This window comes from Mobula birostris, chromosome 6 (genome assembly GCF_030028105.1).
Source record: "Mobula birostris isolate sMobBir1 chromosome 6, sMobBir1.hap1, whole genome shotgun sequence".
In the NCBI taxonomy this organism is placed as follows: domain Eukaryota; kingdom Metazoa; phylum Chordata; class Chondrichthyes; order Myliobatiformes; family Myliobatidae; genus Mobula; species Mobula birostris.
In genome coordinates this window covers 28,106,704-28,131,463 of record NC_092375.1, presented here as the reverse complement: position 1 = coordinate 28,131,463, position 24,760 = coordinate 28,106,704, and the positions used below count along the sequence as shown (strand labels likewise).

At 40.0% G+C, this 24,760-nt stretch overlaps 1 protein-coding gene across 6 annotated transcripts in view; it reads left to right on the top strand.

The window, feature by feature from the left end:
* The window catches only part of eva1c (eva-1 homolog C (C. elegans)), a 123,607-nt gene that overhangs the window by 78,866 nt on the left and 19,981 nt on the right, over positions 1-24,760 (top strand). For all 6 annotated transcript variants that reach the window (XM_072260092.1, XM_072260087.1, XM_072260090.1 and 3 more), the window contains 3 exons: positions 243-448; positions 7,058-7,181; positions 9,681-9,830. In XM_072260092.1, coding sequence (XP_072116193.1) covers positions 243-448; positions 7,058-7,181; positions 9,681-9,830 — 480 coding nt within the window. The remainder of the gene's footprint in view (positions 1-242; positions 449-7,057; positions 7,182-9,680; positions 9,831-24,760) is intronic.

Here is a 24,760-nt window from a genome sequence, read left to right as displayed (position 1 = left end):
CACTGTCATGACTTACTCTTACCCGCACTGTATCAGAGTATGTGTATCCTGGATTGTTCTCTACATCCATCTGAGGATCCACCAATAGACAACCCCATCATACTTGTTCTGAGTGATCGCACTACAAATATATTGCCCATCAATTGTTGTTGCAATTGTTGCATTACAGAGGTTTAGACTTTTTAAACTTGATCTAAAGTGTTTTTAAAAAAGTATTCAACAGTCCTCTTTTCCCCCCATAGATTACTTATCTAAGGTTTTACGTAGTCACACAGAGCAAGCTTGTGATGGCAGTCGTGTAAAGCTGCATTGTCCTCGAGATACAACAATAAGTATACAGTCAGCATTTTATGGACGCAAGGTGCCAAGTTCCCTTTTGTGTCCAAGTTTAAATTCCAGAAACACTGTGGAAGAAAATTTAAACTGCACAGCACCAACCACTTTACAGGTAGGACAAGAAATTATCAAATAAGTTTTACTATTACCCTGAAAGTAGCAAATGTATTTGCACAATTTTATGTTAAAATTAAGTTTTAACTTACAGATTTTGGATTGGTGATGAAAATCAGTGAGTTTTCATTGTGATTTGCACTGTCTGGCCATGGACTACCCTTTCTAAATTATTCATGAAACAGGGGTACATACATTGAGAAAAGGATACAAATAAGCTTATTTTCACATTCAGACTCTAATAACTGTATATTGAATTTCAAATGGAGGAATCTAAAACAGATCCTTATATGCAGATAAAAGTCTAGAGACCCACATGCATTTTTTAATGAAATGTACAACTGATTTGAAGATCCAGGTTGCTTAGGTCAGTTCAGTGTATGTTATAGGTAACAGATGTGTGGAGCTCGATGTACAGTATATGCTATGCTCAACTACAGCAACTCTCTGTGCAACACGTGTAATGTTGCCACTGAGAGAGGGAAGAGTACCTCAGAATCAGGTTTAATATCACTGGCGTATGTCATGAAATATACTGCTTTGCAGTCATCATATTTTGCCCATAATAATTGACAGATATCATAACTTTAAAATAATTAATTACTCTATTCTAATAGCTCTAAATAACATATTTAGAAAACCAAACAAAATCTGCGGGAAAGTGTTATGAAGATGGAAAAGGGAACATAATTGAAATTTTGTGTTGATCTTTCTGCAGAACCAAAAAGGGGTTTCCCATTTCTCGGTCATTCGCACTTTTTGATTCAGGATAAGAATATCTATGTGTGAAACATTCTTATCCAAATGTACATACATCCAATCTGAAACTCAGAAATAGGATATAAATTATCCAATCCCTCTGAACTCCATTTTCCTGCCTTTTCTCCATAACTTTTGACACCCTGACTAATCAAGAACCTATCAACCTCTTCCTTAAACGTACCTGGTGAACTGGCCTCCTGTCACAGGGGGTGCTGGGAACAGACCCAAATGCAAGACACAGACACTGAAGTACTAGGAACAGGAACAGACAAAACTAAATGACAGGACAGGATGCAGACTAGGAGTAGGGACAGGAACACAGACTAGGCTAGGGAAGCAGGACCAGGATGAGGGACTGGGAACAAGGAGCCTGGGCATGGTCTCTGAGCCAGAGACTGGACAAGGACCCAGAACCTGGGTCTTGACTCAGGCTCAGACCCTGGAACTAGGCAAAAACATGACAAGGCTTGGGTTCTTGGAGACCAGGCGAAGACATGATGAGGCTTGGGCTCTTGGAGGCTCGGGGTCTTGGAGGCTAGATGAGGACATGACGGCGCAAGGGTACTTCGAGGCAACTCCTGGGCAGGACACGGGACTCCACCCCACGGAGGTAAGGACAGGAAGGGACAGACCCAACCGCAGGGTAACGGCAAACCGCCTGGCTTACCCGACAGAGGTAAGGGACAGGGAGGGAGCTAGGTCCAGGGTGGCTCCAAGACTCAAGGCAGCAGGTAACCTCAGTAGGCTACAGAGCAGCCAAATCCATATCTGAATGACTGCACTAGCCTTCCACCAGTGGGTTGCTCTAAGGGGAGACTGACAAGACGACCCAGCAACCACACTCGATCCCGGGGCCACTCATATTCCCAGCCCCAAGATGAGCATCAGGTGCTTATGGTTAAGTCCAACGGAATCAAGGGACAGCCGGAAGAATCAAGGACCAGACCATGAACCGGAATGCGGACTTCAGACCGGACCATGACACCTCCACACCCATCTGAGACAATGAATTCCAAAGATTCACCACCCTCTGGCCAAAGAATTTTTTCCTCATCTCTGTTCTAAATGGACATCCCTCAATTCTGAGACTGTGCCCTCTAGTCCTGGACACACACTATAGGAAACCTACTCTCCAGATCCACTCTAACTAGGCCTTTCAATATTTGACAGGTTTCATTGAGTTCCCTCCTCATTGTTCTAAGCTCCAGTGAGTACAGGCCCAGAGCCATTAAACACTGCTCATGTGTTAACCCTTTCACTGCTGGGATCATTCTCATGAACCTCCTCTGGACCGTCTCCAGCGCCAGCACGTCTTTTGTTCGATAAGGGGTCCAAAACTGCTCAATACTCCAATTGTGATCTGACCAATGCCATATAAAGCCTCAGCATTACATCCTTGCTTTTGTATTCTAGACCCCTCAAAATGAATGCCAACATTGCATTGGCCTTCCTCACCACCGACTCAACCTGCGTTAACCTTTAGGGAATTCTGCACGATGGCTTCCAAGTCCCCTTGCACCTCTGGTTAATGAATTTTCTCCCTATTTAGAAAATAGTCCATGCTTTTCTTCCTTCTGCCAAAGTGCATGACCACACACTTCCCTATGCTACGTATATTCCATCTGCCACCTCTTTGCCCATTCCCCCAATCCATCTAAGTCCTCTTGCAAACTTCTTGCTTCCTCAACACTCTCTGCCCCCTACCTATCTTTGTATCATCCGCAAACTTGGACACAGAGCTATCAATTCCTTCATCCAAATCATTAACATATAACATGAAAAGAAGCGGTCCCAACTCTGACCCCTTTGGCACAACACAAGTGACTAGCAGGCAACCAGAATAGGTCCCCTTTATTCCCAATCTGCCTCCTGCCAGTCTACCCCTTGAAAAAACCATGCTGACTTTGACCTACTTTATCATGTGCCTCCAAGTACCCCAAAACCTCATCCTTTATAGTGGACTTCAACATCTTCCCAACTACTGAAGTCAGGCTAACTGGCCAATAGTTTCTTTTCTTCTGCTTCCCTCTCTTCTTAAAAAGTGGAGTGACATTTGCAATTTTCCAGCCCTCCTGAACTATTCCAAAATCTAGTGATCCCTGAAAGATCAATACTGATGCCTTCACAATCTACTGCTTCCTCTTTTAGAACCATGGGTTGTAGTCCATCTGGTCCAGGTGACTTTTCTACCTTCAGACCTTACAGCTTTGCAAGCACCTTCTCCTTAGTAATAGCAACTGCACTCACTTCTGCCCTCTGACCTCTTGCATTTCTGATATACTGCTGGTGTCTTCTGTAGTGGAGACTGATACGAAATACTTATTTAGCTTGTCCACTATTTCTTTGTCCCCCATTATTTCCTTTCCAGGGTCATTTCCCAGCAGTCTGGACTCTCTGTTAAACTTTATATATCTGAAAAATTCCTTTTGTACTTTTTTATATTATTGGTTAGCTTTCCTTTTCTCTTTTTATGGCTGTTTAATTGCCTTCAGTTGGTTTTTAAAAGCTCGCAATCCTCCACCTTCCCACTAATTTTTTGCAATATTATATGCCCCCTCTTCTGTTTCTATTCTGTCTTTGACTTCCCTCATCAGCCATAGTTGTGTCATTCTCCATAAAATACTTCTTCATCTTTGGGATGTATCTTTCCTGCGCCTTCTGAATTTCCCCCAGAAACACCAGTCATTGCTGTTCTGCCATCATCCCTGCTGGAGTCCCTTCCATTCAACTTTAGCCAGCCCCTCTCGTATGCCTCTGTAATTCCCTTTACTCTACTGTAATACTGATACATCTGACTTTAGCTTCTCCTACTGAAACTGCAGGGTGAATTTTATCATATTATGATCACTGCTTCCTAAGGTTTTTTTTACCTTAGCTCGCAAATCAAATCTGGGTCATTGCTTTACACCCAATCCAGAATTGCCATTCCCCTAGTGGGCTCAACCACAAGTTGCCATAGATAGCCATCTTGTAGGCATTCTACAGATTCCCTTTCTTGTGATCCAAAATCAGCACCGGCTTGATTTTTCCAATCTATCTGCATTTTGAAATCCCCCATGACAATCATAATATTGCCCTTTTAACATGCATTTTCTACCTCCCATTGTAATTTGTAGCCCACATCCTGGTTACTGTTTGGAGGTGTGTATATAACTCCCATTAGGGTCTTTTTTCCCTTGCAGTTTCTTAACTCTACCCACAAGGGTTCTACATCTTCTGATCCTATGTCACCTCCTTCTAACGACTTCATTTCATTTTTTACCAACAGAGCTGCCCCAAACCCCCTACCTACCTGCCTGCTCTTTCAATGTTAAGCTCCCAACAATGATCTTCAGTGGAAAACAATGCTGGAGAGGTAGTAATTAATGGGGGACAGCGAAATGGCAGATGAACTGAATAAGTATTTGGCATCATTCTTCACTTTGGAAGACACTAGCAATGTGGTGGAAGTTCTAGATGTCAGGGGACATGAAGTGTGTGAAGTCAGCCATTATGAATGAGAAGGTTCCTGGGAAACTGAAAGGTCTGAAGGTAGATAGGTCATCTGGGCTCTGAAAGAGGTGGCTGAGGAGATTGTGGAGGCATTATTGATGATCTTTCAAGAATCACTAGAATCTGGAATGGTTCTGGAAGACTGGAAAATTACAAATGTCACCCCACTCTTCAAGAATGGATAATATAGGCCAGTTAATCTGATCCCCGTGTCTGGGTAGATGTTGAAGTTGATTGATAAGGATGTGTTTTCAGGGTACTTGAAGGCACATGATAAAATAGGCCGTAGTCAGCATGTTTTACTCAAAGGAAAATCTTGCCTAGACAAAGCTGTTGGAATTCTTTGAAGAAATAGTAAGCAGGATAGACAAAGGAGAACTTTACTTCACTTTTCAAAAAGCCTTCGACAAGGTGCCACACATGAGACTGCTTAAAACGTTAAGAGCCCATGGTATTACAGGAAAGATTCTAGCATGGATAAAGCAGTTACTGATTTGCAGGAGGCAAAGAGTGGGTATAAACGGAACCTTTTCTGGTTGACTGCTGGTGACCAGTGGTGTTCCATAGGGGTCTGTGATGAGACCAAGTCTTTTTACATTATATGTCAATGATTTGGATGATGGAATTGATGGCTTTGCTGCAAAGCTTGGCGGCGATAAGAAGATAGTTGGAGGGGCAGGTATCTTTGAAGAAGTAGAGGGGCTACAGAAGGACTTAGACTGATTAGGAGAATGGGCAAAGAAGTGGCAGATGGGATACAGTGCATTTTGGTAGAAGAAATTAAAGGGTTGACTATTTTCTAAATGGAGAGGAAATACAAAAGCGTGAGGTGCAAAGGGACTTGGGATCCTTGTGCAGGGCTCCCGAAAGGTTAATTTGCAGGTTGAGTCTGTGGTGAGGAAGACAAATGTGATGTTAATATTCATTTCGAGAGGACTAGGATATAAAAGCAAGGATATAATGTTGAGACTTTATAAATCACTGGTGAGGCCCCACCTGAAGTATTGTGAGCAGTTTTAAGGCCCTTATTTTATAAAGGGTGTGCTGAAACTGGACAGCATTCAAAGGAGGTTCACAAAAATGATTCCAGGATTGAATGACTTGTCATATGAAGAGCGTTTCATGGCTCTGGCCCTGTATTCACAAGACTTCAGAAGAATGAAGGGTGACTTCACTGAAACCTAGTGAATGGTGAAAGGCCTTGATAGAGTTGATGTGGAGAAGATGTTTCCTATGGTGGGAGAGTCTAAGATCAGAGGACACAGGCTCAGAAAAGAGGGGTGTTGTTTTGGAATGGAGATGAGGAATTTCTTTAACCAGAGATTGGTGAATCTGTGGAACTCGTTGCCACAGGCAGCTGTGGAGGCCAAGTGTTTATGTATATTTAAGAAAGAGGTTGATAGACTCTTGATTAGTCAGGGGATACAGGGAGAAGGCAGCAGATTAGGGCTGAGAGGAAAATTGGATCAGCCATAATGAAATGGCGGAGCAGATCGATGGGCCAAATGGCCTAATTCTGCTCCTAGATCTTATGGTCTTAAAATACAACCGAGTACAAAACAGTCCAATCACAACCAGATGTATATTACTTATATTTTCTATTTTCTATTTTTCTATTTCCTTTATTAAAAATTATGTTGCCTTAATAAAAATGGTGCATACCTTTCCCAGAATATCATCTAGCATTCTTTATCCATGGTCAGAAGGGGAGAAATTTAAAGTATCAGTAGAAGTAAGACAGAAATGTAAATTGGGTTTACTTGCAACTGATAAGTGGGTCAAACTGTTTGGGTTCAAACTACTCATATTGATCAAGGAAAAAGAAGATTTAGGGTGAGAAAATAGAGACTCATTTATCAGGACCAAGCCATGCGCAGGGATAGCATTAACAGAGAGACCAAATATGAAATTACGATTAGTTAAATAAAAAATAAATAATGGATTATATATGTAAATGTTTGGGGATCTAAATGACCTGAAGCATCATGAGATTAGCATGAACCAATTAATGGCATTACAGAACTTTTTGTATCAGAACTTGATAAATGAAGTGGATTGCCAGCTGCACAGCCATTCTAATTCTAGATCTAATTATTGAAAGGCTGTTCACAATCAAAGTGGTGTTTAGTTATCTTAATTATTATTTTCAAAATAGAACCATGACTGTATTCCATAATTTTTGCTTGTTTATGCTAATATTTTGAGACTGTGTATTTATAAATGTTAACAAAATATTTAACATTCACATTGTAAAAACTAGTTAGATCACATGTTCAACCTGAAAATAATGCACGGGCCTGTGGATAATATCTTTTATTCCTGAAGCACGTCTCCTTACTTTCATTTTTGCCAGAAAATACTGGACGAATGCCAGGACCAGCAATCTTGCCAGGTTCTAGTCAATAGACAAGTTTTTGGACTTGACCCATGTCCAGGCACCAGCAAATACCTCCTTGTCTCCTATAAATGCAAGCCCAGTAAGTAATACTTTCACAGTTAATGAACACACATTTTCTCATTAACCCTTTCAGTTCACGTTTAAGAATGAAAAGTACTCATTATACAATGCGAGAGATTATACTAATAATTAGAGCTTGTATTATTTATACGTGGTAACCTGTTTATTTTCATTTTCTTTCCTTTGAACGATTTTATAGTTCAGATTTAGAAATTATTAAAGCCTGTTAGTCAATGCAATTGTTTCTATTTTAATTCGTTTGTTTAATTTCATCATATCTTTCTCCACATTGAGGGCAACAGGGTTAATTTTTTGATTGATCTCCCTTGTGGGATTTCTAGCCAAGAAAAAGCAGAGCTCAGAAATTTGGTGCTCCGTTTCAATAGCCATACATGTGACAGTGTCCAGCTGGAAATGTATTCCACTGATGTGTTCTAAATGGGAAGGTGAATGGTTTGTGTGTTGATATTCTTGACACCAGAAATTAGTGGCAACAATCATCAGCTTGTCAGGGATAGGAGTTCAAAAATACAGAGCTTAGTTAGTCAATGTTAGTTTTTTTTTTATTTCATCATGTTCCAAATGTAGTATAGCCTTCTACCTGCTATATGATGAAACAAATCTTTTTTTTCTTCCTGACAGACTTAAATTGGCAATAGTTACTGCTTTGACAAGGAACATGTTTATTCTTTGGCCATATTTTGTTGGCACAGATACCTTTTCTTTCAATTTTATTAAAATAATATCAGACAGAAGCACATTCACAATTAATACAAAGACAGGATTTCAGACACCATAGTCACATTGCATATGTTCCTGCTCATGCCTCGTAGGATCTTGCTTTAGGAACTGAAGCTTGTCCTCATTTATTTTTTACAGTAAAGCTGGGAATGGAGCTTAGTTTGAAGTGTTCTTACACAATAGTCTTTCAGTCCTTGCATAGGTCTCATCTTGCTTAAATGCATCCCAGATTTGGGTATAGTTTAATTAAATCCAGATTAAGGCTCTCTGTCTCCCAAAACAACAGTCTCAGAGATCACCCCTCCTGGTGCTGTTGCAAGTAATCCAATGATTTCTCTGAATGGGATATCTAAGTGCCAGTATTTTTCTATTGGTTCATGGCCTGTTTGAGCAGGTTTGACCAAATTCCCAGAAAGGCAAGATTAAATGTACAATCTGTGTGGCCATTTCTGTATCTGAGGGGTATGTCTGGAGTGTACTAATCCATTGCATTTTTCACTGATGAACAGTGCTAAGAGACAATCACATAGGCATCTGTTTTGAAGCCAACTGCACTTAACTTGTGCATGGCTGGAACTCTGTATCATGTTCTGGTTACCAAAGAAAATGTGTTATAGTACTAAACAGAATGCAAATTAATTAGTGAGGATATTGCCTGAACTTTTATTAGCAGAAGGCTAAGGCCTAAGAGACTGGGGAGTGGAGTTCCCAAAATTGTTCTGTTTAGGATGGGTGAACGCAATAAGCTGCATGTCTTCTTTCTGCACCATTAGCAATGCTAAGACTTTAAGAGAACATCCATACAGGTCTCTGGCTATGCTGCATTGCACATTTTTACATATCTATTGGAACAATTCTCTGGTAAGTTAAAAATTAAAATAAGCCTGAATGTTTGCTTAGGACTGGGAAAATCCATTTACATGGACTGAACATTTTTCATGATAAGATGGAGAAGGATCTTAACAAAAGTCAAAGATTCTAACATTCAAATAAATGTTATGTGCATTACAACTCTTAATTCTAACTCATTCAGTTGTGTGCAGCAACCCCTAAATGACAAAAAATATCTGAATTCTGTAAGTAGTCCTGCTACGTGCAAAGCATTTATTTCACCTGTAATCCCAGAGTCAACAAAAGTTAACTTTTCTGTTTAGTTGCCAGTTGTCTCTGAGATTCTAATGATGGAATTTATGAATAATTTAATACAGTTATTATTTTCTCTGCTGTTGTAGCCTGATAAAAGATAACTATAGAATGGAAGTTGTTTGAATTTTGTTTTGGTCTCCTGCTGTAACTTTGGTGGGAAGTAAATGGAACCATCCTTCCAATGCAGTTTTGAGATATTTATGCAATTCTGTGGAACACTTGTTCACTTCCCAATATGAGAAGCAAGCTGTACATGCTGTTGAATTTAAAGACCCCTAAATTTAAAATTTAGAGTTAGATGAAAATGAGAATTAACTGTGCTATATCTGTGCTAAACAATATCTAGCAAGAACTCAGGAAAGATTAATTTTTCCTGGCCCAGCTCCTTAATTATTTTTAAAAAGTAGTATTTTATGACATCATAATTGGACTATGAAATTCATTAACATTAATTTTTAACGTTTTTAAAAATCATTCCACAAGTGTTCCACACACAAATGAAACATGAAGTGACAAACTTTAGATGTAATTGATGTGTAAGTAAAACATAGAGTTTTATGCTATCATCAAAGCTTGCATATGTTGTCACCTGGAAGTGTAACAATGTTTAACATATTGCTTTTACTTGCAGAAGAGTACAAAAGCAAATTAGCTTGTGAGGGCAAGGAACTTAAAATTCGCTGTAGAAACTCTGCATTGATTAATATCTATTCAGCAACATACGGCAGAATGTCAAATGGAAATCATGCTTGCCCATCAAACCTTAAGTTGCCTAATATTGGTAAGTTATACAGAGATTCAACTTTTCAAGCAAAACTTCATGCAACTAAAAGAATAACAGCTTGGTTCTTAAAAAGTGGAAATTGGTAAAATTGAAGGGTTCTGGTTTAAGTTTCAAGTCTTGACTTTTTTCTTTTTGTTTAAAACGATAAAATAAATCAAAATTAACCATGAATTTCAAAGCACAAAGTGTGAAGGACAGTTTGCCTTCACTGAGAGGTTGATGGAAGATCTTAGTTTATTCTAAGTAGTTTAGGTTGTCTGCAAATTCTGGTAAGTGATTGAATCGAGATGAGTGTTTCGACTTATTCCGGTATACGTATAATAAGAGGCATATGCCTACACAAATCTGTGTTAGATTTGTGCAGACAGTGATGCAAGCTTCACAGTGCAATTTAAAATCTCAGCACGCACTTTTACATACCCTGTTTTTCAGTTGACTTCCAAGTTAAATAATTCTTCAAAGCAGTTAAAGTCCTGGCAAGATATTGTGCTTTATTTGGTGTCTCTGGAGTGGCTAGCATTGTTTATGGTGTCAATTTGACTACCAAAGTCAGGATCAACAGCTACAATTACAGTGTAGTTTGGTGTTGATAATTTGAATTTCATTTCAAAACGATATCATGTAGTTAAAATTACAATTATTTTGTGTTTGTGCAATAACATGAAGATTACATGCAGATTAAACATCAAAAAAGAGACTTACAAATTGTTTTTAGTTGCATCCATACTTAACTTTTAAATCTAAGAGTGTACAGTACTTGAAAATATTCATCTTGCATATTACTATATATTCTAGATATACGATAGATATAGAAAGGTTTATAGATATAGAGAGATACCGCACGGAAATAGGCCCTTTGATCTAGCAGGTCTGTCAACCATCAACAACTCATTCATACTGATTACTTTTCTTTTATTCTACTCACATTCCCATCAATTTCCCCCAGATTCCACTACTCAGCAACGCGCCGGGGCAGCTTACAACGGCCAGTTGACTTTACCATTCAGCAAATTTTTGGGATATGGGAAGAAACCGGAGCACCTGAAGCCAACCCTTGCAGTCACAAGGAACATATGTAACTCCACACAGACAACATGGGAGCTGGACCTCTGGTACTGAGGCAGTGGCCCTACCAGCTGTATCCATTTAACATCTCCAGGCAACTGTTAGTTATTGAAACAACCTCTTAAAGCACTTTGTCGCAGTAGATGTGAGTGCAACTGGGCAGTAGTTATTGAGACAGCTCAGTGGGTGTGGATACATGTGACAAGCTGCCAGAGGAAGCTGTACTGGCTGAACTGACCTGTAGTGTATATTCCATATTTCAATCTGAATTCCACTAGTGCATCATCTATTGCAGTTCTCAGGCAAGGAAGAAAACAATTCGGCCCAGCTTATCCTCTTGGCTAGAAGAAAGTGCAATGGAAAAAAAACTCAATGGCTTATCAAGTTAAACACCAGGGTAAAAGAAACAATTTAATATAATGTGAAGCCAAGGGAGCTTGTGTTTAGGGAGCGTTTTGCAGTTGAAGTATTTGCAGGCAAACTAGGTGCCAAACAGTAAATTTGCCATCCCAACTTCAATCTGCTCTGAGGTGCTTCAAAGTTTACCCAATTTTCGTGGAAGAGTGGTTACTGTTGAAGTTAAATATAGAAAACCCAGTAGCAATCTCTTTGGAAGAATCAAGTTTAAAACTCTCTGGTCATCAAACAAATTCATATTTGCAGAAATTTTTTGCGAACATTGTCAATTTGTAATGAATTTATTCAGTAAAGCTGAGATCAATATTCCAGCTATTCCCATTGTATCACAGACAGTGGTTGCTCTGTGCTTACTTAATAACTGGCAGCAATTTATATTCTAGCTCTTAGTTCAGTATGAGGAGCTGGCTAACAGCAAAACAGTGCTACATGTATCATGTCTGCTTCCAGCCTCAATTCTTCCCTCAGGTGAAAGCGTTGTTGCCCATTGATAAAGCACATGTATGATTTTGCCACCGGCCATGCAAATATAAATATTTTGAAAACCTTGTTGGAAGGATCTAAGGATTTAAATCAAAATTATTCTAAGACAATTATCAAATAATATGACTTGTATGGCACAGAAAGAAGACCTTTGGCTCAACTCATCCATGCCAATCAGGATATCCCATTTGCCTGTGTTTCGTCCGTATCCCTACAAACCTTTCTTATCAATGTACCTGTCAAAGTGTCTTGTGATTGTGCCCATCAGTACAGATTCTTCTGGCATCTTGTTACATGTACCCACACCCACTGAGCTGCCTCAATAACTATCACCCAGCTGCACTCGCATCTACTGTGATGAAGTGCTTTGAGAGGTTGGTCATGGCCAAAATCACCTCTTGCCTAAGCAAGGACCTGGACCCACTGCAATTTGCCTAGCACCACAGTAGGGTAGTGGGTAGTGGCTCCATATGTCACTACTACAGGGTGTGACGACCATGCCTTACACGAGTCCCGGGCTCAGCTGGCTCCGGCTGACTGTACACGGTATGGGCCTCTATCCAGGGCTACGGATTCCACGGCCTTGTGGGTATCTTCGGGAGAAGAGAAGGCCAAGGAGTAAACTCCACACAAATCCGGAGTGGAGCCCCTAAGGCGGTTGGATGACATCCGCGAGGCCGAGAGGGGGATCTTGACGTCTGGGCAGCCCAGGATCTCCATATTCATCACCTAGGTCTGCTCCCCGGAGAGGACCGGGTGCATCCATTGTCTACTTAGACAGGTGGAGCCATTAATTAATTAATTAACAGTAGGTCTACAGCAGATGCAACTTCACTGGCTCTCCAGTCACCCTTGGATCACCTGGACAATAGCAATACCCACCTTAGACTGCTGTACCTCCCTCTGCAATGGATCCTTGACTTCCTCACAGGGAGAGCATAGTCAGTGTGGATCGGAAATAGCTCATTCTCCTCACTGTTAATTAATACTGGTGCACCTCAGGAATGTGTGCTTAGCCTACTGCTCTATTGTCTCCATACCAGGGATTCCCAACCCTTTTTATGCCATGGCGTGTGACTATTAACCAAGAGTCCATGGACCTTAGGTTGAGATCACTGCTCTACACCCATGACTGTGTGGCTAGGGACAGCTAAAACACCCTCTAAAAATTTGCCCATGACACGAGTATCGTTGGCGGAATTTCAGATGGTGACAAGGAGCAAGATAGATCAGCTGGTTGACAGGTATCACAACAACAATCTTGCACTCAGCAGGGGTAAAACCAATAAATTGATTGTGGACCAGGAAGAGGAAGTCGAGGGAATGCATTCCAGTTCTCATTGAGGGGCCAGCTGTAGAAAGAGAGAGCATTTTCAAGTTCCTAGGTATCAACATCTCTAAAGATCTGTCTTGGGTCTAACGTATTGATGCAATTACAAAGAAGGCACGATAATTAGGAACAAGAGAAAATTTGCAGATGCTGGAAATCCAAGCAACACACACAAAATGCTGGAGGAACTCAGCAGGCCAGGCAGTATCTCTGGAAAAGAGTACAGTCGACTTGGTATGTCACCAAAAACTCTCGCAAGTTTCTGCAGGTGTGCTGTGGAGAGTGTTCTAACTGGTTGCATCATTGTCTAGTATGGAGGGGGCACTGCACAGGTTCAAACAAAGCTGCAGAAAGTTCTAAATTCAGCCAGTTCCCTCATGAGCACCAGCCTCCCCAACATCAAGGACATCTTCAAAAGTTGATGCTTCAAGAAGGCAGCATCCATCATTAAGGGGCCCCATGGCCCACGAATTGCCCTCTTCTCCTTGCTGCCATCAGGGAGGAGGTACAGGAGCCTGAAGAAGCACAGTCAATATTTCAGGAACAGCTTCTTCCCCTCCACCTCCACCTTCAGATTTCAGAATGGACAATGATCACTACCTCACTATTTTTTTTTGCTCTCATTTTGCACAACTTAATTAATTTTTTAATATGTATTTCTTATTGTAGTTTATAGTTCTTAAACATTATTATGCATTGCTGCCACAAAACAACATATTCCAGTGATATATTAAATCTGATTCTGATACTGAACACCTTCTCCTTAAATCTATGCCCTTTAGTGTTACGCTCCCCTGCTCTCAGAAAGCGTCTGTGATCATTCACCTTATCTATGCCCCTCATAACTCTATAAGGTCATCCATCAACCTTCTAGGCTCAAGGAAAAAAGTCCCAGCTTATCCAGACTCCTCTTCTAGCTCAAGCCCACCAGTAACTGGTAACATTCTCATTAATCCATTCTGCACCCTTTCCAACTTAATGACATCCTTCCTCTACATGGGCAATTAGAACTGCACACAATACTCCAAGTGTGGTCTCACCAGAGACATGTAATTTGTGAGTTCAATGAGGTAAACAAGACAAAATGACCTGCAGCATAATGCTGGCTCTGCACAAACAAAGCCATAAAACCATTTATTTATGCTTTTAAGGCCAGCTATCAACAATCTTTTTGTGGATCCCTGCTTAGATTGCTGCAGACCCAGGTTGGTTCAGCAGAGCTTGCAGTGATAGCATGCAGACTTCTGGGAGGAATTGGACATGAAAGATAGGAGCCTAAAATTGTAATAGCAAATGTTTTTTTCATTAAATTGTCAAGATCTACAAAAGATAAAGTAACCTGACTCAATGTCTTGTTTTGATATGGGCTACATAAATGATGGACAATAGGCCATAGTCACCTGTGCAGTGTTTCCATCTGGGCCCTTTCATGGCTTCATAGAGTCCACATCCTTGTTCCTTCATTGGTGAGTGATTGAGAGAAAGGATGTGCCTTTCAATAAAGGGGGTTTTGAGCAGTACATTACCACCTACAGGAACAGGTTTGCAACTATGTGGATTAGTTTTCCCTTGGATAGAACAGATTTTCATTCCCAGCAACCTGGGTTATCCTGTAATCTAGATATAAAAAATAACACACAGTGATCAGAGACACTGTCACCAAATCTGCGTGGCAAAGAAATTTGCAGTGGTGTCCTGGAACCAAAGTGCATATATTAAGAAGGCATGTATTATTTGAAAGTTAGGTCCTTTGTTCTGTGCTTGCATGGTATTTTTATAATAAAGATCAAAAAAAGTAACAAATTTTGCCCGTTGCTGCTTACACATGGGAAGGAGGGGAGCTGGGGGGTACTTTGGGGTTCTAACATTTAACTGTCATTCATTCCTTGGGGGCATTCCTCTGTTTTCCGTGGATGGTTGCGAAGAAAAAACATTTCAGGATGTATATTGTATACATTTCTCTGACATTAAGTGTATCTTTGAACCTTTGAAATGATTTAGCAGCAAGGAAGACATGATCAATTAGGCTTTCCAAGTAAATTCTCAATGGTGACATAATTTAACAATGATAGAGTATTGCCAAATGAGGTCTAATCATTCCAACACGCTGTAATTGCCGTGGAAACTACATGCAAATTGGTATCTTGATCATAAAAGGACTTAGGCCAACACATCAAGTAACAAGAATATGATAGAGTAAAGATTAATTCTCATCGTTTCTTAGATACACAGCCAACGATCTTTACAGAGTACCATCAAAAGCAACAAATAAAATCCACAGGGATGAACTTTGGGTTCTATTCTGTATTTGGGTAAATTGAGGAAAGCTACATGATGGAGACACATACCTTAGGCACTTTTGGCTCATCAAGCTAGAAAATGCTGTAACAGTAACAGACATAAGGTCGGCAGTGTGTAAATGAGTGCACATTTGATTGCCATGCTGCCTTTTAATTACAATGATTTCATTGCAGCCAGCATTGACCACCCCATTTGTACTGAATGCTTCAGAAGGAAGTCAATATCCTGAATGGCCACAGCAGTTTACCAAGCTGGCACAGCTTAATGCTAGCCCGCATCTTTGAAAGAAAGGTCTATTTCTGTGTACTGCAAGTCCTGGCAGTTGCTTGAAGAGTGAACCTGACACTCCTTGGCTCACCACCCACTATCATTCACCCACTCTATCAGCAAGGATACATGCCTAACATTCATAGACTTGCACACATACTTGGAACTGCTGTAAGCCTTAAACTAGGAACTTGTAGCTTACACACTGCTAACTATTCAACCATTTCAGAGAACAATTGTACGGTACTCACTCCCATGTTTCCCGTGCAGGAAAAGTGGCGTACAGCCAAGGCAAGAACTAGATTTTATTTGGTAATGCTTCTGCAAAGCACCATTGCGTGTGTTGTTTTTTTTTCCCCGCCATGAATGCTTGACGTCAAGGCTGTTGATTTGCAGAGCAGAATGGATTTTCCAGCGTTGTCACAGCTGCCTCATAAGCAACCATCCAACAGGTTACCAGGATCACTGAAGCATGTTCTTGCAGAATTGGCAGTCGCTCCATGCAGCCTAAAACTGCTGACCTTTCTTTGGAAGTCAGCATTCTTCTTTCACCAGTGTCCATGCTTCAGACTGTCACTTACCGTAGCTATTGGACTGTTGACACTTGCGTTAAGGTGGTGTAGTCCACAGCCAGATCTAAGTCTAGACCACTTGAACGTCACGTGCAGTCTCCAGCACTGAAAGTCAATAACCTTTCACCAGCGGTGCTCCATCTATAAGGGTGACAATGTGTAGAGGCTCCAGGACAGGGCAGCTTTCACTACAAGCACATTAGTTCAACACAGTGTTGCAACCAGCAGAGCCTCTGCCTCTTGGAACCAGCAGCGTGTGTTCAATTTTGACCTCCAATACTGACTGTTTGGAGTTTGCTTGTTTTCCTAGTCAACACATAAGCTTTGCCTGGATGTTCTGCCTTCCTCGCACATCATAGAGAGGTGCTGGCAGATTAACTGGCTGCTGTAAGTTCAAGTTTATTGTCATTCAACCGTACACATGTATACAGCCAAATGAAACATTGGTCCTCTGGGACTAAGGTGCATAGCACAGTACATATAGTCATGCACAGCACATGTAGTTACAATCCACCACATACAGTCACACAATATGAGCACAAGTCCCTGAGTGGAATGGCCTGAAAATTGACAGATTGACATAAAGTGCAAGGTGCATGTCTGTGTAAGACAGGATAATGTTACTGACATTATTATAATAAAACAAGCAGTCGTATGAATATGTGAAATAGCAGTATGCAGTACTGCAGTATCTGTGCAATATGAGAGTGTGTCCATAAGTTGGGGAGTGAGGGGGCAGGTCACTCAGGCAGGGACAGTAAATTTGTCCCTAGTGAATCAGGCAGGTAAGGGATGGGTAGTAGATGCATTTATGGGAATGTGAAGAGAAAGGTTTGCAATGAAACTTAGTGGGAAATAGGATTGGGATCGCTCTCTTGAGTTGATTATATACTTGACGGACTGAATTGGTATTTGTTTATATTGTCGGCAAATATGGAAACTTTTTCACCAGTGTGTTTACGTACAACTTATTCAAGCTCTCAGGACACTGATAATGTCTGTGAGTACCAGTGAAACTATGTATAAATTAAATAATACAGAAAATACTGGGAATGCTTACCTAGTCAGGCAACATCTAACGAGAGAGGGGACCTTTCAGAACTGGGATTAAACAGAGAATGGAAAAATGGTGATGAGAACAGAAGCAGCACACATAAAATGCTGGAGGAACTCAGCAGGCCAAGCAGCATCTATGGCAAAGAGTAAACAGTCAAAGTTTTGGGCTGAGACCCTTCAAGACTGAAAAGAAAGATGAGAAGTCAGAGTAAGAAGTGAGGGGCGTGGAGGAAGAAGTACATGAGTTCCTCCAGCATTTTCTGTGTGTTGCTTTGGATTTCCAAAATCTGCAGAATTTCTTGTGTTGGTGAGAACAGAAGGCAGCATTTGTGGTAGAATAGACTGCAGGAAAATCTGACAGAAGTGATGCTGGAACCTGCTGGTAGAGTTTAGTGGGTAACAAGAGGAATGGCCGCAGAAGGTGTAAATAAGAGTAAAATAAACTCTCTTGTAGAAGCCTTCAGTATTGAATTAGGTCCCTAGAATCTACTGAACTACTTTCTCAAAAACGAATGGTATCTGACTCAAATTACTTTTATGGAAGTTGGCATGCAGGATTGCAGCATCAGTGATGGAACAATGTTGTGCTCATGAACAGAAATGCTTGAGTTTACTTTCCCACATGTGGACTGGTGACAGAAAAGGTAACAGCTATTTGTTAGTCATCAATCTCCAATATATTGAATAAAAAATGTAGAATATTCCACATTAGATCATTTTCTTAGAATTTGTAGAGTTGAGGTGTGCCCTGTTAAAATATTTTCCTCACCCTATCAACTCAGAACATTTTGCTGTGTAGTTACTGGATGTGCCCTGATAAAGGAGCAGATGAGACTTTGATGAACTAAGATGCCAGCAGTGTCCTTTCTTAAGGAGTCAAAATGAAACCGAGAATAGTAAAGAAGGAAATCGGAAAATCAAGTCAAATCAAATACACAAAAGAAATAAATGGACATAGAAAGATAGGGTAAGGAGGGAGAAAAAAAGACTGAGAAGAATACTATGAGCTGTAAGAAAATTAAGCTTTAAGTTTTAAAATCCATAACATCACTAAGCACTTGTGGGAATGATTTTTCCAAATTTAACTTGTTCCTTTTCCAGATCAGAGAAGTTGTGTGGCGTTGCAGAAACATCACTGAGACAGAGGTTCAATTGTGTCATGATATTAATGGACTTCCAAGTAATTAAGAGAGATCTTTCTTACCTTAGGTGAGGATATACCTGTCCGAGTCCATTATCTAGCCATTGCCAACCACTTAAGTAAGCATATTGCAATTATATATTAAAATAATGAAAGTGGTTGCCAAATGTATTTTCATCATTTTGAATTATTGCAACCCAGGACACATTTTACATCCAAAATTGCTCCAGAAGACATTAATCTAAATTGGATCAAAACCTCATTCAATTGATTGCTCTGTTATTAAATGCACGTAAGTTGCCAATAACTCAAAAAGGACAGTTAAATAACTGAGACTTGCTGAAACTAGCTTCAGTTCTTATACCAGGGTGAGGCTGCAGAGCCCACAAAATTCATATAGTCGACTTTGGCATAACGTCAGCAGGAGTAAGGAATGCATATTCATAGCTGGTCTGCATTCCACCACAGTCAGAGTCATACACAAGGAGGAAAAGGGCAAGTGGAAGTACTCTGTAGTACCCCTCAATAACCATCTTCAAAATTGTGCAAATTGAGGTAAGGAGTGTAAAGGCACATTTTAGGAAAATTCAACAAGCAGTATTTCATGCAGTTGACCTCTGGTTGATTTTTCTCTCACCCAGAAACAGCCAAAGCTCTGCCAAAGCTAGCTCAGGATTTTCCAGCAATTGAATTGATTTTTTGTTAAGTGTGTTGCCATTTCAAACTGAGCACTGAACTAACTGAAAGAGCCATCAAGGGATTACTTGAGTTTAAAATAGTTAACAATTTTTTTGTGTAAAGGAAGGGTCTTTGTCGCTTGAGTTTATGTTGAGTCTTTCAATTCAAAAATACAAAGAAAATATCAGGAAAAAAATAACAGTCACTGAGATCTTGAAAAGATCATGCTGTTTCTTTATACAAGGAAGGAAGCTGAAGCTATATCCTGCTGTCTTTACTCTCCATATACAACTGATGTCACATCCACTATCCCCCTTTCCAACCCACCCCACACACACAGCTAACATATTTTTCTGGATAATCAGTAGTTCAATACATTTGGAATCCTGTGCTGTTAAGCATGTAACTGGTGTCTTTTTAAATAACAGAAAAGCATGTTCTGTTTACCTAAAATGTTACTGGCATTATTTCAAACCCCAAGAAGAGTGTTTTTCAAAATAACTTGAAAATAGACACATTATACACAAGAGATTCTGCAGATGCTGAAAACTTTAAGTAACACGCACAAAATACTGGAGGACTTATCAAGCCAGGCAGCATCTATGGAGGGGAATAAGCAGTTAACATTTCAGGTTGAGACCCCTCATGAGGACATTAGAAAATGTTTTTTTAAAATATATGTTTCAAAGAATGTGCATTTGCCAATATATTAAACATGACGTTCATGCACAGATTTAAAGGAATTTGGATCAGGTAAATCACTTGGTTTAAACTCCAATTAAGGAAAAAAATAAAGGTTGTCATCTAAACTTGCCTAAAGTAACTTTTTGATATCAGTTTCTGAAAAATACTGATTTAGAAATACGGTCATGTAAAGAATTTGACTTGTCTTGTTCCCACTGAGTTCCTTGTAAATTGTGTAATATTCTGGCAAGCATTAAATCAACAGCAGTGATGAAGTGGACTCGTAAGGTCATTAAGTACTTCAAGGAACTGCGGAGTCTAATACTTTTCTGAATGTGTACTTTAGCAAGAGGCTGTATTGTTTAATGAAGTGAAATAATACAAATAGAACAAAAACGTCCATTTTAGAAAAAAACACATTTTCAAAAAGATGGGAAAGAGAAAACAGGTCACTAACTTGTTAGCCTAACATAAATAGAAGGGAAGACACTGGAATCTGGAAAGAAAGATGCAACAATGAAAAATCCAGGAAAGAATAACAGGGCAGCATGGATTTATGAAAAGGAAACCATATTAGAGTAATCTATTAGTACTGTTTGGGAATATGATTGCACAAGAATAAGTTATTGAATATGCTGTATTTAAATTTTCAGAAAGCTTTTGATAAGATGTGGCAATGTGAAAATACAGGGAATTGAGAATTAGTTAACACAAATAAAACAAATGGGGATTTTTTTTCTCACATTGACAGGGTGTGACTAACGGAGTACCACAGGGATCAATGCTTGAGTCCATTCACAATCTGTACCAATGATTTGGCCAAGAGGACCAAATGCACATTTTGTGGTTTGCTGATGATTATATCATAAAACAAAACAAAGTGGGATTGTGAGCATGAAGGAAAATGCAAAGACAAGATAAACAGCTAGCCCGCCATGGTAGTGTAGCAGTTAGCGAGACGTTTTACTGCTCGGGGTGACAGAGTTTGGAGTTCAATTCCAGCGTCCTCTGTAAGCAAGTGGGCATGTGGGATTCCTCCATGTGTTCCGGTTTCCTCCCACAGTCCAAAGATGTACAAGTTGGTAGGTTAATTGGTCATTGTAAATTGTCCTGAGGTTAGTCTAGGGTTAAATCAGTGAGATGCTGGGTGGGGCTGGAAGGGCCTGTTCTGCACTCTGTCTCTAAATCAAAAAATAAACTGGATCACAACATAGTAGATGGGGATATATGAAGGTATCTACCTTGGTGCATAAAACAGTAAAATTGCATCTATTTTTTAATTAAGAAGGCAAAGGGTATGTTGGCCTTCACTTTGGCAGGACTTTAGCATAGGAGTAGAGATGTCATATTGCAATTATATACGGCCTTGGTGGGACTGTGCCTAAAGGTTTTATCTTCTTATGTAAAAAAACTGCATATTTGAAATAGGGGAGTACAGCAAAGATTCACTGGACTGGTTCCAGGTATGATGGACTGCTGTATATGAAGACATTGAGTAGATTAGGCCTATATGCTGTAGAAGTCCGGAGAATAAAAGGTTATCTGATTGAAATTTGCAAAATTCTTAGAATTGAACAAAAGGATGCAGGAAGGATGTTTTCCAGTAGCTGAGGACCTTAGAATCGGGCATCAGAATCTGAGCAGAAAGGATAAGTAATGAAGGACTGAAATGAGGGGAAATACCTTCCTGAATGGTAGTGAACCTTTGGATTTCTCTGCCCCAGATGACATGAAAGCTCATTTATTGAGTTCATTCAAAACAGAGATTGATATATTTCTGGTTATTAATAAAATCAAAGGAAATGGCACTGAGATAGAAGACAAACCACGGTTTTGATGAATGGTGCTGCTCGTATTACTTATGTTTCTTGTATAACAGAGCACCAAACATGTAATTAATCTTATTTCAGTTCTACATAGTAGAAGATTAGCTAAATTTTCCATCAAACTGAAATTCCTTGAGGTCATGCAGGATTAGTGTGGAATGTTTTGATCTGAATGGTTTGTGGGGCAGAGAAGTAGGATCATGAGTCTGCGTTTTCCTTTCTACATCAGACCTTTGACTTAGTACTGACATTGGTTGACAATATCTCTACTGGAGATGAAGACTATTTACTTCCTGCTTTCTCTAATATTCTCCCCTTTCGCTTATGCATATCAATTTGTTGTTAAACACTGAATTTTTGTATTTTCTGTTTTGTACATGAAGCATCAGGAAAATTGTGCAATTGGATTCATACCACAATGCCAAATGTTTTTGAAGAGAATGGCTGCTTAAAACAATATGTTAGCTCAGACTGGTCAAAATTATTATAGTGACGCCTCTATTGTGGAGGTAAAAAAAATCAATGGGAAAGAAGAAATTGTGCAGTATATAAAATATCAACAATTGTTATCAATCCAAATTTATCTGAGATGGATTTTTCTGAAGATGGAATAACTTCACAACTTCACTTGCCCCATCACTGAAATGTCCCACAACCTATGATATCACTTTCACGGACTTTCCATCTCATGTTTTCATTATTTATTGCTTATTTATTTTTTAATTATTATTATGATTTTGTCTCTTTTGGATTTGCACAGTTTTTTGCAGGTGTATCTAATAAAGTAGCTACTGATTATAACAGATGTAAGTGGTAATAAAATAGACAGAGAAGTCCTCATTATGCAAATACTGTAATTATCTACATCCACAGTCATACAAACATGTTAATGGTGCTCAGCCTAGCTTGAGATGTACATATTTCTAATTTTGTCATTCACCCTTAAAAACATGTCATTATCTTGGCTAATTAATTAATTCAAGACTATTTTAATGCACATTACAAAATCCATTGTACAAATGGAGAAATTAACAATGCTTGGAAAATAATAATTGGGTTCTTCTAAGTAATGCCTGCTGAGCTGAGTATTTCCAGCCATTTTGTTTTTGTTAGAAAATGCCATCCATGCCCACACTTGGGGAAATCAGATCGGCAGGTCCTAGGGTCATAGAGGTACAGCACAGAGCAGGCCCTTTGGACAATCTAGCCCATGCTGAAATCATTTTTAGGTCATGCTTCTGCTTTCTGCATAGAGGCAGAGATTGAGGTGTGTGGGTGCACCAGTGGAGAGGACCAGGAAGGGATGGCCAAGGGAGATGGAGGAATGTATACACGATGCTTTAAAGCAGTACCTGGACTATATTCATCAATGGATCTGAACAAATATGCCACAGGCATCACCAGTTTCTTCAAGAGCTGCGTGGATGAGTGTGTGCCCACAAAAACATACCAAGTCTTCCCAAACCAGAAGTCCCGTATGAACCAGGAGATTGTAGTCTGCTGAGGGTTAGACCTGTGGAGTTCATAATGGGCAATGCAGGGAACTGAAAGATGTCCCGGTATGACCTCCAGAAGGCCAAAATAGGAATGAAGAGGCAATTTCTTTAGAGGAAGCTGGAGGCATGAACGGACACTGCTCAGCTGTGGCAGGGCTTGCATACCATCACCTCCTACAAAGTGAGAACGAATACAATAACCACCAATAAACTTCACTCCCTGATGTGTTTAATGCTTTGAGAGGGAGAATAATTCTACATGTGTGTAAGTATGCACAACACCTGATGACCCCATGTCAGTTCTGAAAGCAGCCTCAGTCCTCGAGGCTGACTTCAGAACATCCTTCATGAGATGGCATCAGGCTCTCATGACGTACCAAAGAGCTAAAATTGTGCACTGACCATCTGGCCGAAATTTTCAGGGACACCTTCAGCTTTTGAGTTTTGCAGTCTGAGGATCCCACATGCCTCAAGATGGCACCCGTTATACCAGAGCCCAAGAAAAGCAGGGTGGCCTGACACAATAACTACCATCCAGTAGTGCTTACCCCCACTGTAATGAAATGCTTTGAGAGGTTGGTTTTATTTTCAAATAAACCCCTGCCTCAGTAAGGACCTGAATCTGTTTCACTTCAGCTTTCCACACAATCAACCTGCAGCAGGCATTATCTTACTGGCTTTCCACTCTGTTCTTAACTACTTGGATAACCAGAACACACATGTCGGTCTGTAATTCATTGCTGCCTGAATGTGAGGAAAGGCTGAGTGATCTCGGGCTCTTATCTCTAGACCGAAGGAGATTGAGAGGTGAATTGACAGAAGTGCATAAGATGATAAGAGGCATAGATGGAGAGGTCATGTGGCAGCTTTTTCCCCAGGACAGCAATGGCTAGTACGAGAGGGCATAGCTCTAAGTTGATTGAAAGAAAGTATAGAGATGTCAGAGGCAGGTAACTTACACAGAGAGTGGTGGGTGCTTGGAACTAACGGTGTTGGTGGTAGAGACAGTTATATTAGGGAGGTTTTGGAGACTCAGATTGGCATGAATGAAAGAAAGATGGAGAGCTATTATATGTGAGGGGAATGTGTTAGATAGATTTTGGGGTAGGCTAAAATATCATAGGCTGAACAGCCTGCACTATGCTGTACTGTTTTATGTTCTATGTAAGCAGCAAAGACAAGCAGGATCCTTATTAAGGATTCCATGATGGTTCCAAAGATGTACATGCAACTGGCAAATTCTTCCGTTCTGAAATGTTTCCTTTCTGCTTTATGCTTGCTCAGAATGGCAACTGAGACGTGAGTTTAATGACACCAGGAGGGGAATTCAGGGTCATTACAAGCACTCTGCATTTTTTATATATAATGTTGCTAAGGCATTACAACCAGTGTCAAAATGATTACTTGTTAACCTTGGGTTTGATTCAGGGCCAAAACTGATAGATTTTTTTTTCACAAATTCCTGAGGAAACGACAGCTTTTAATTAACAAAGTGATGGAAAATCTAATATGGCCTGAGGGGAAGGAAAAGATCTTTAATTTGTTCGTTTCTGTTTCCAGACCACAGATTTCAGAATCATCTAATCTGGAGTATAGATCCAGTGCAGGAGC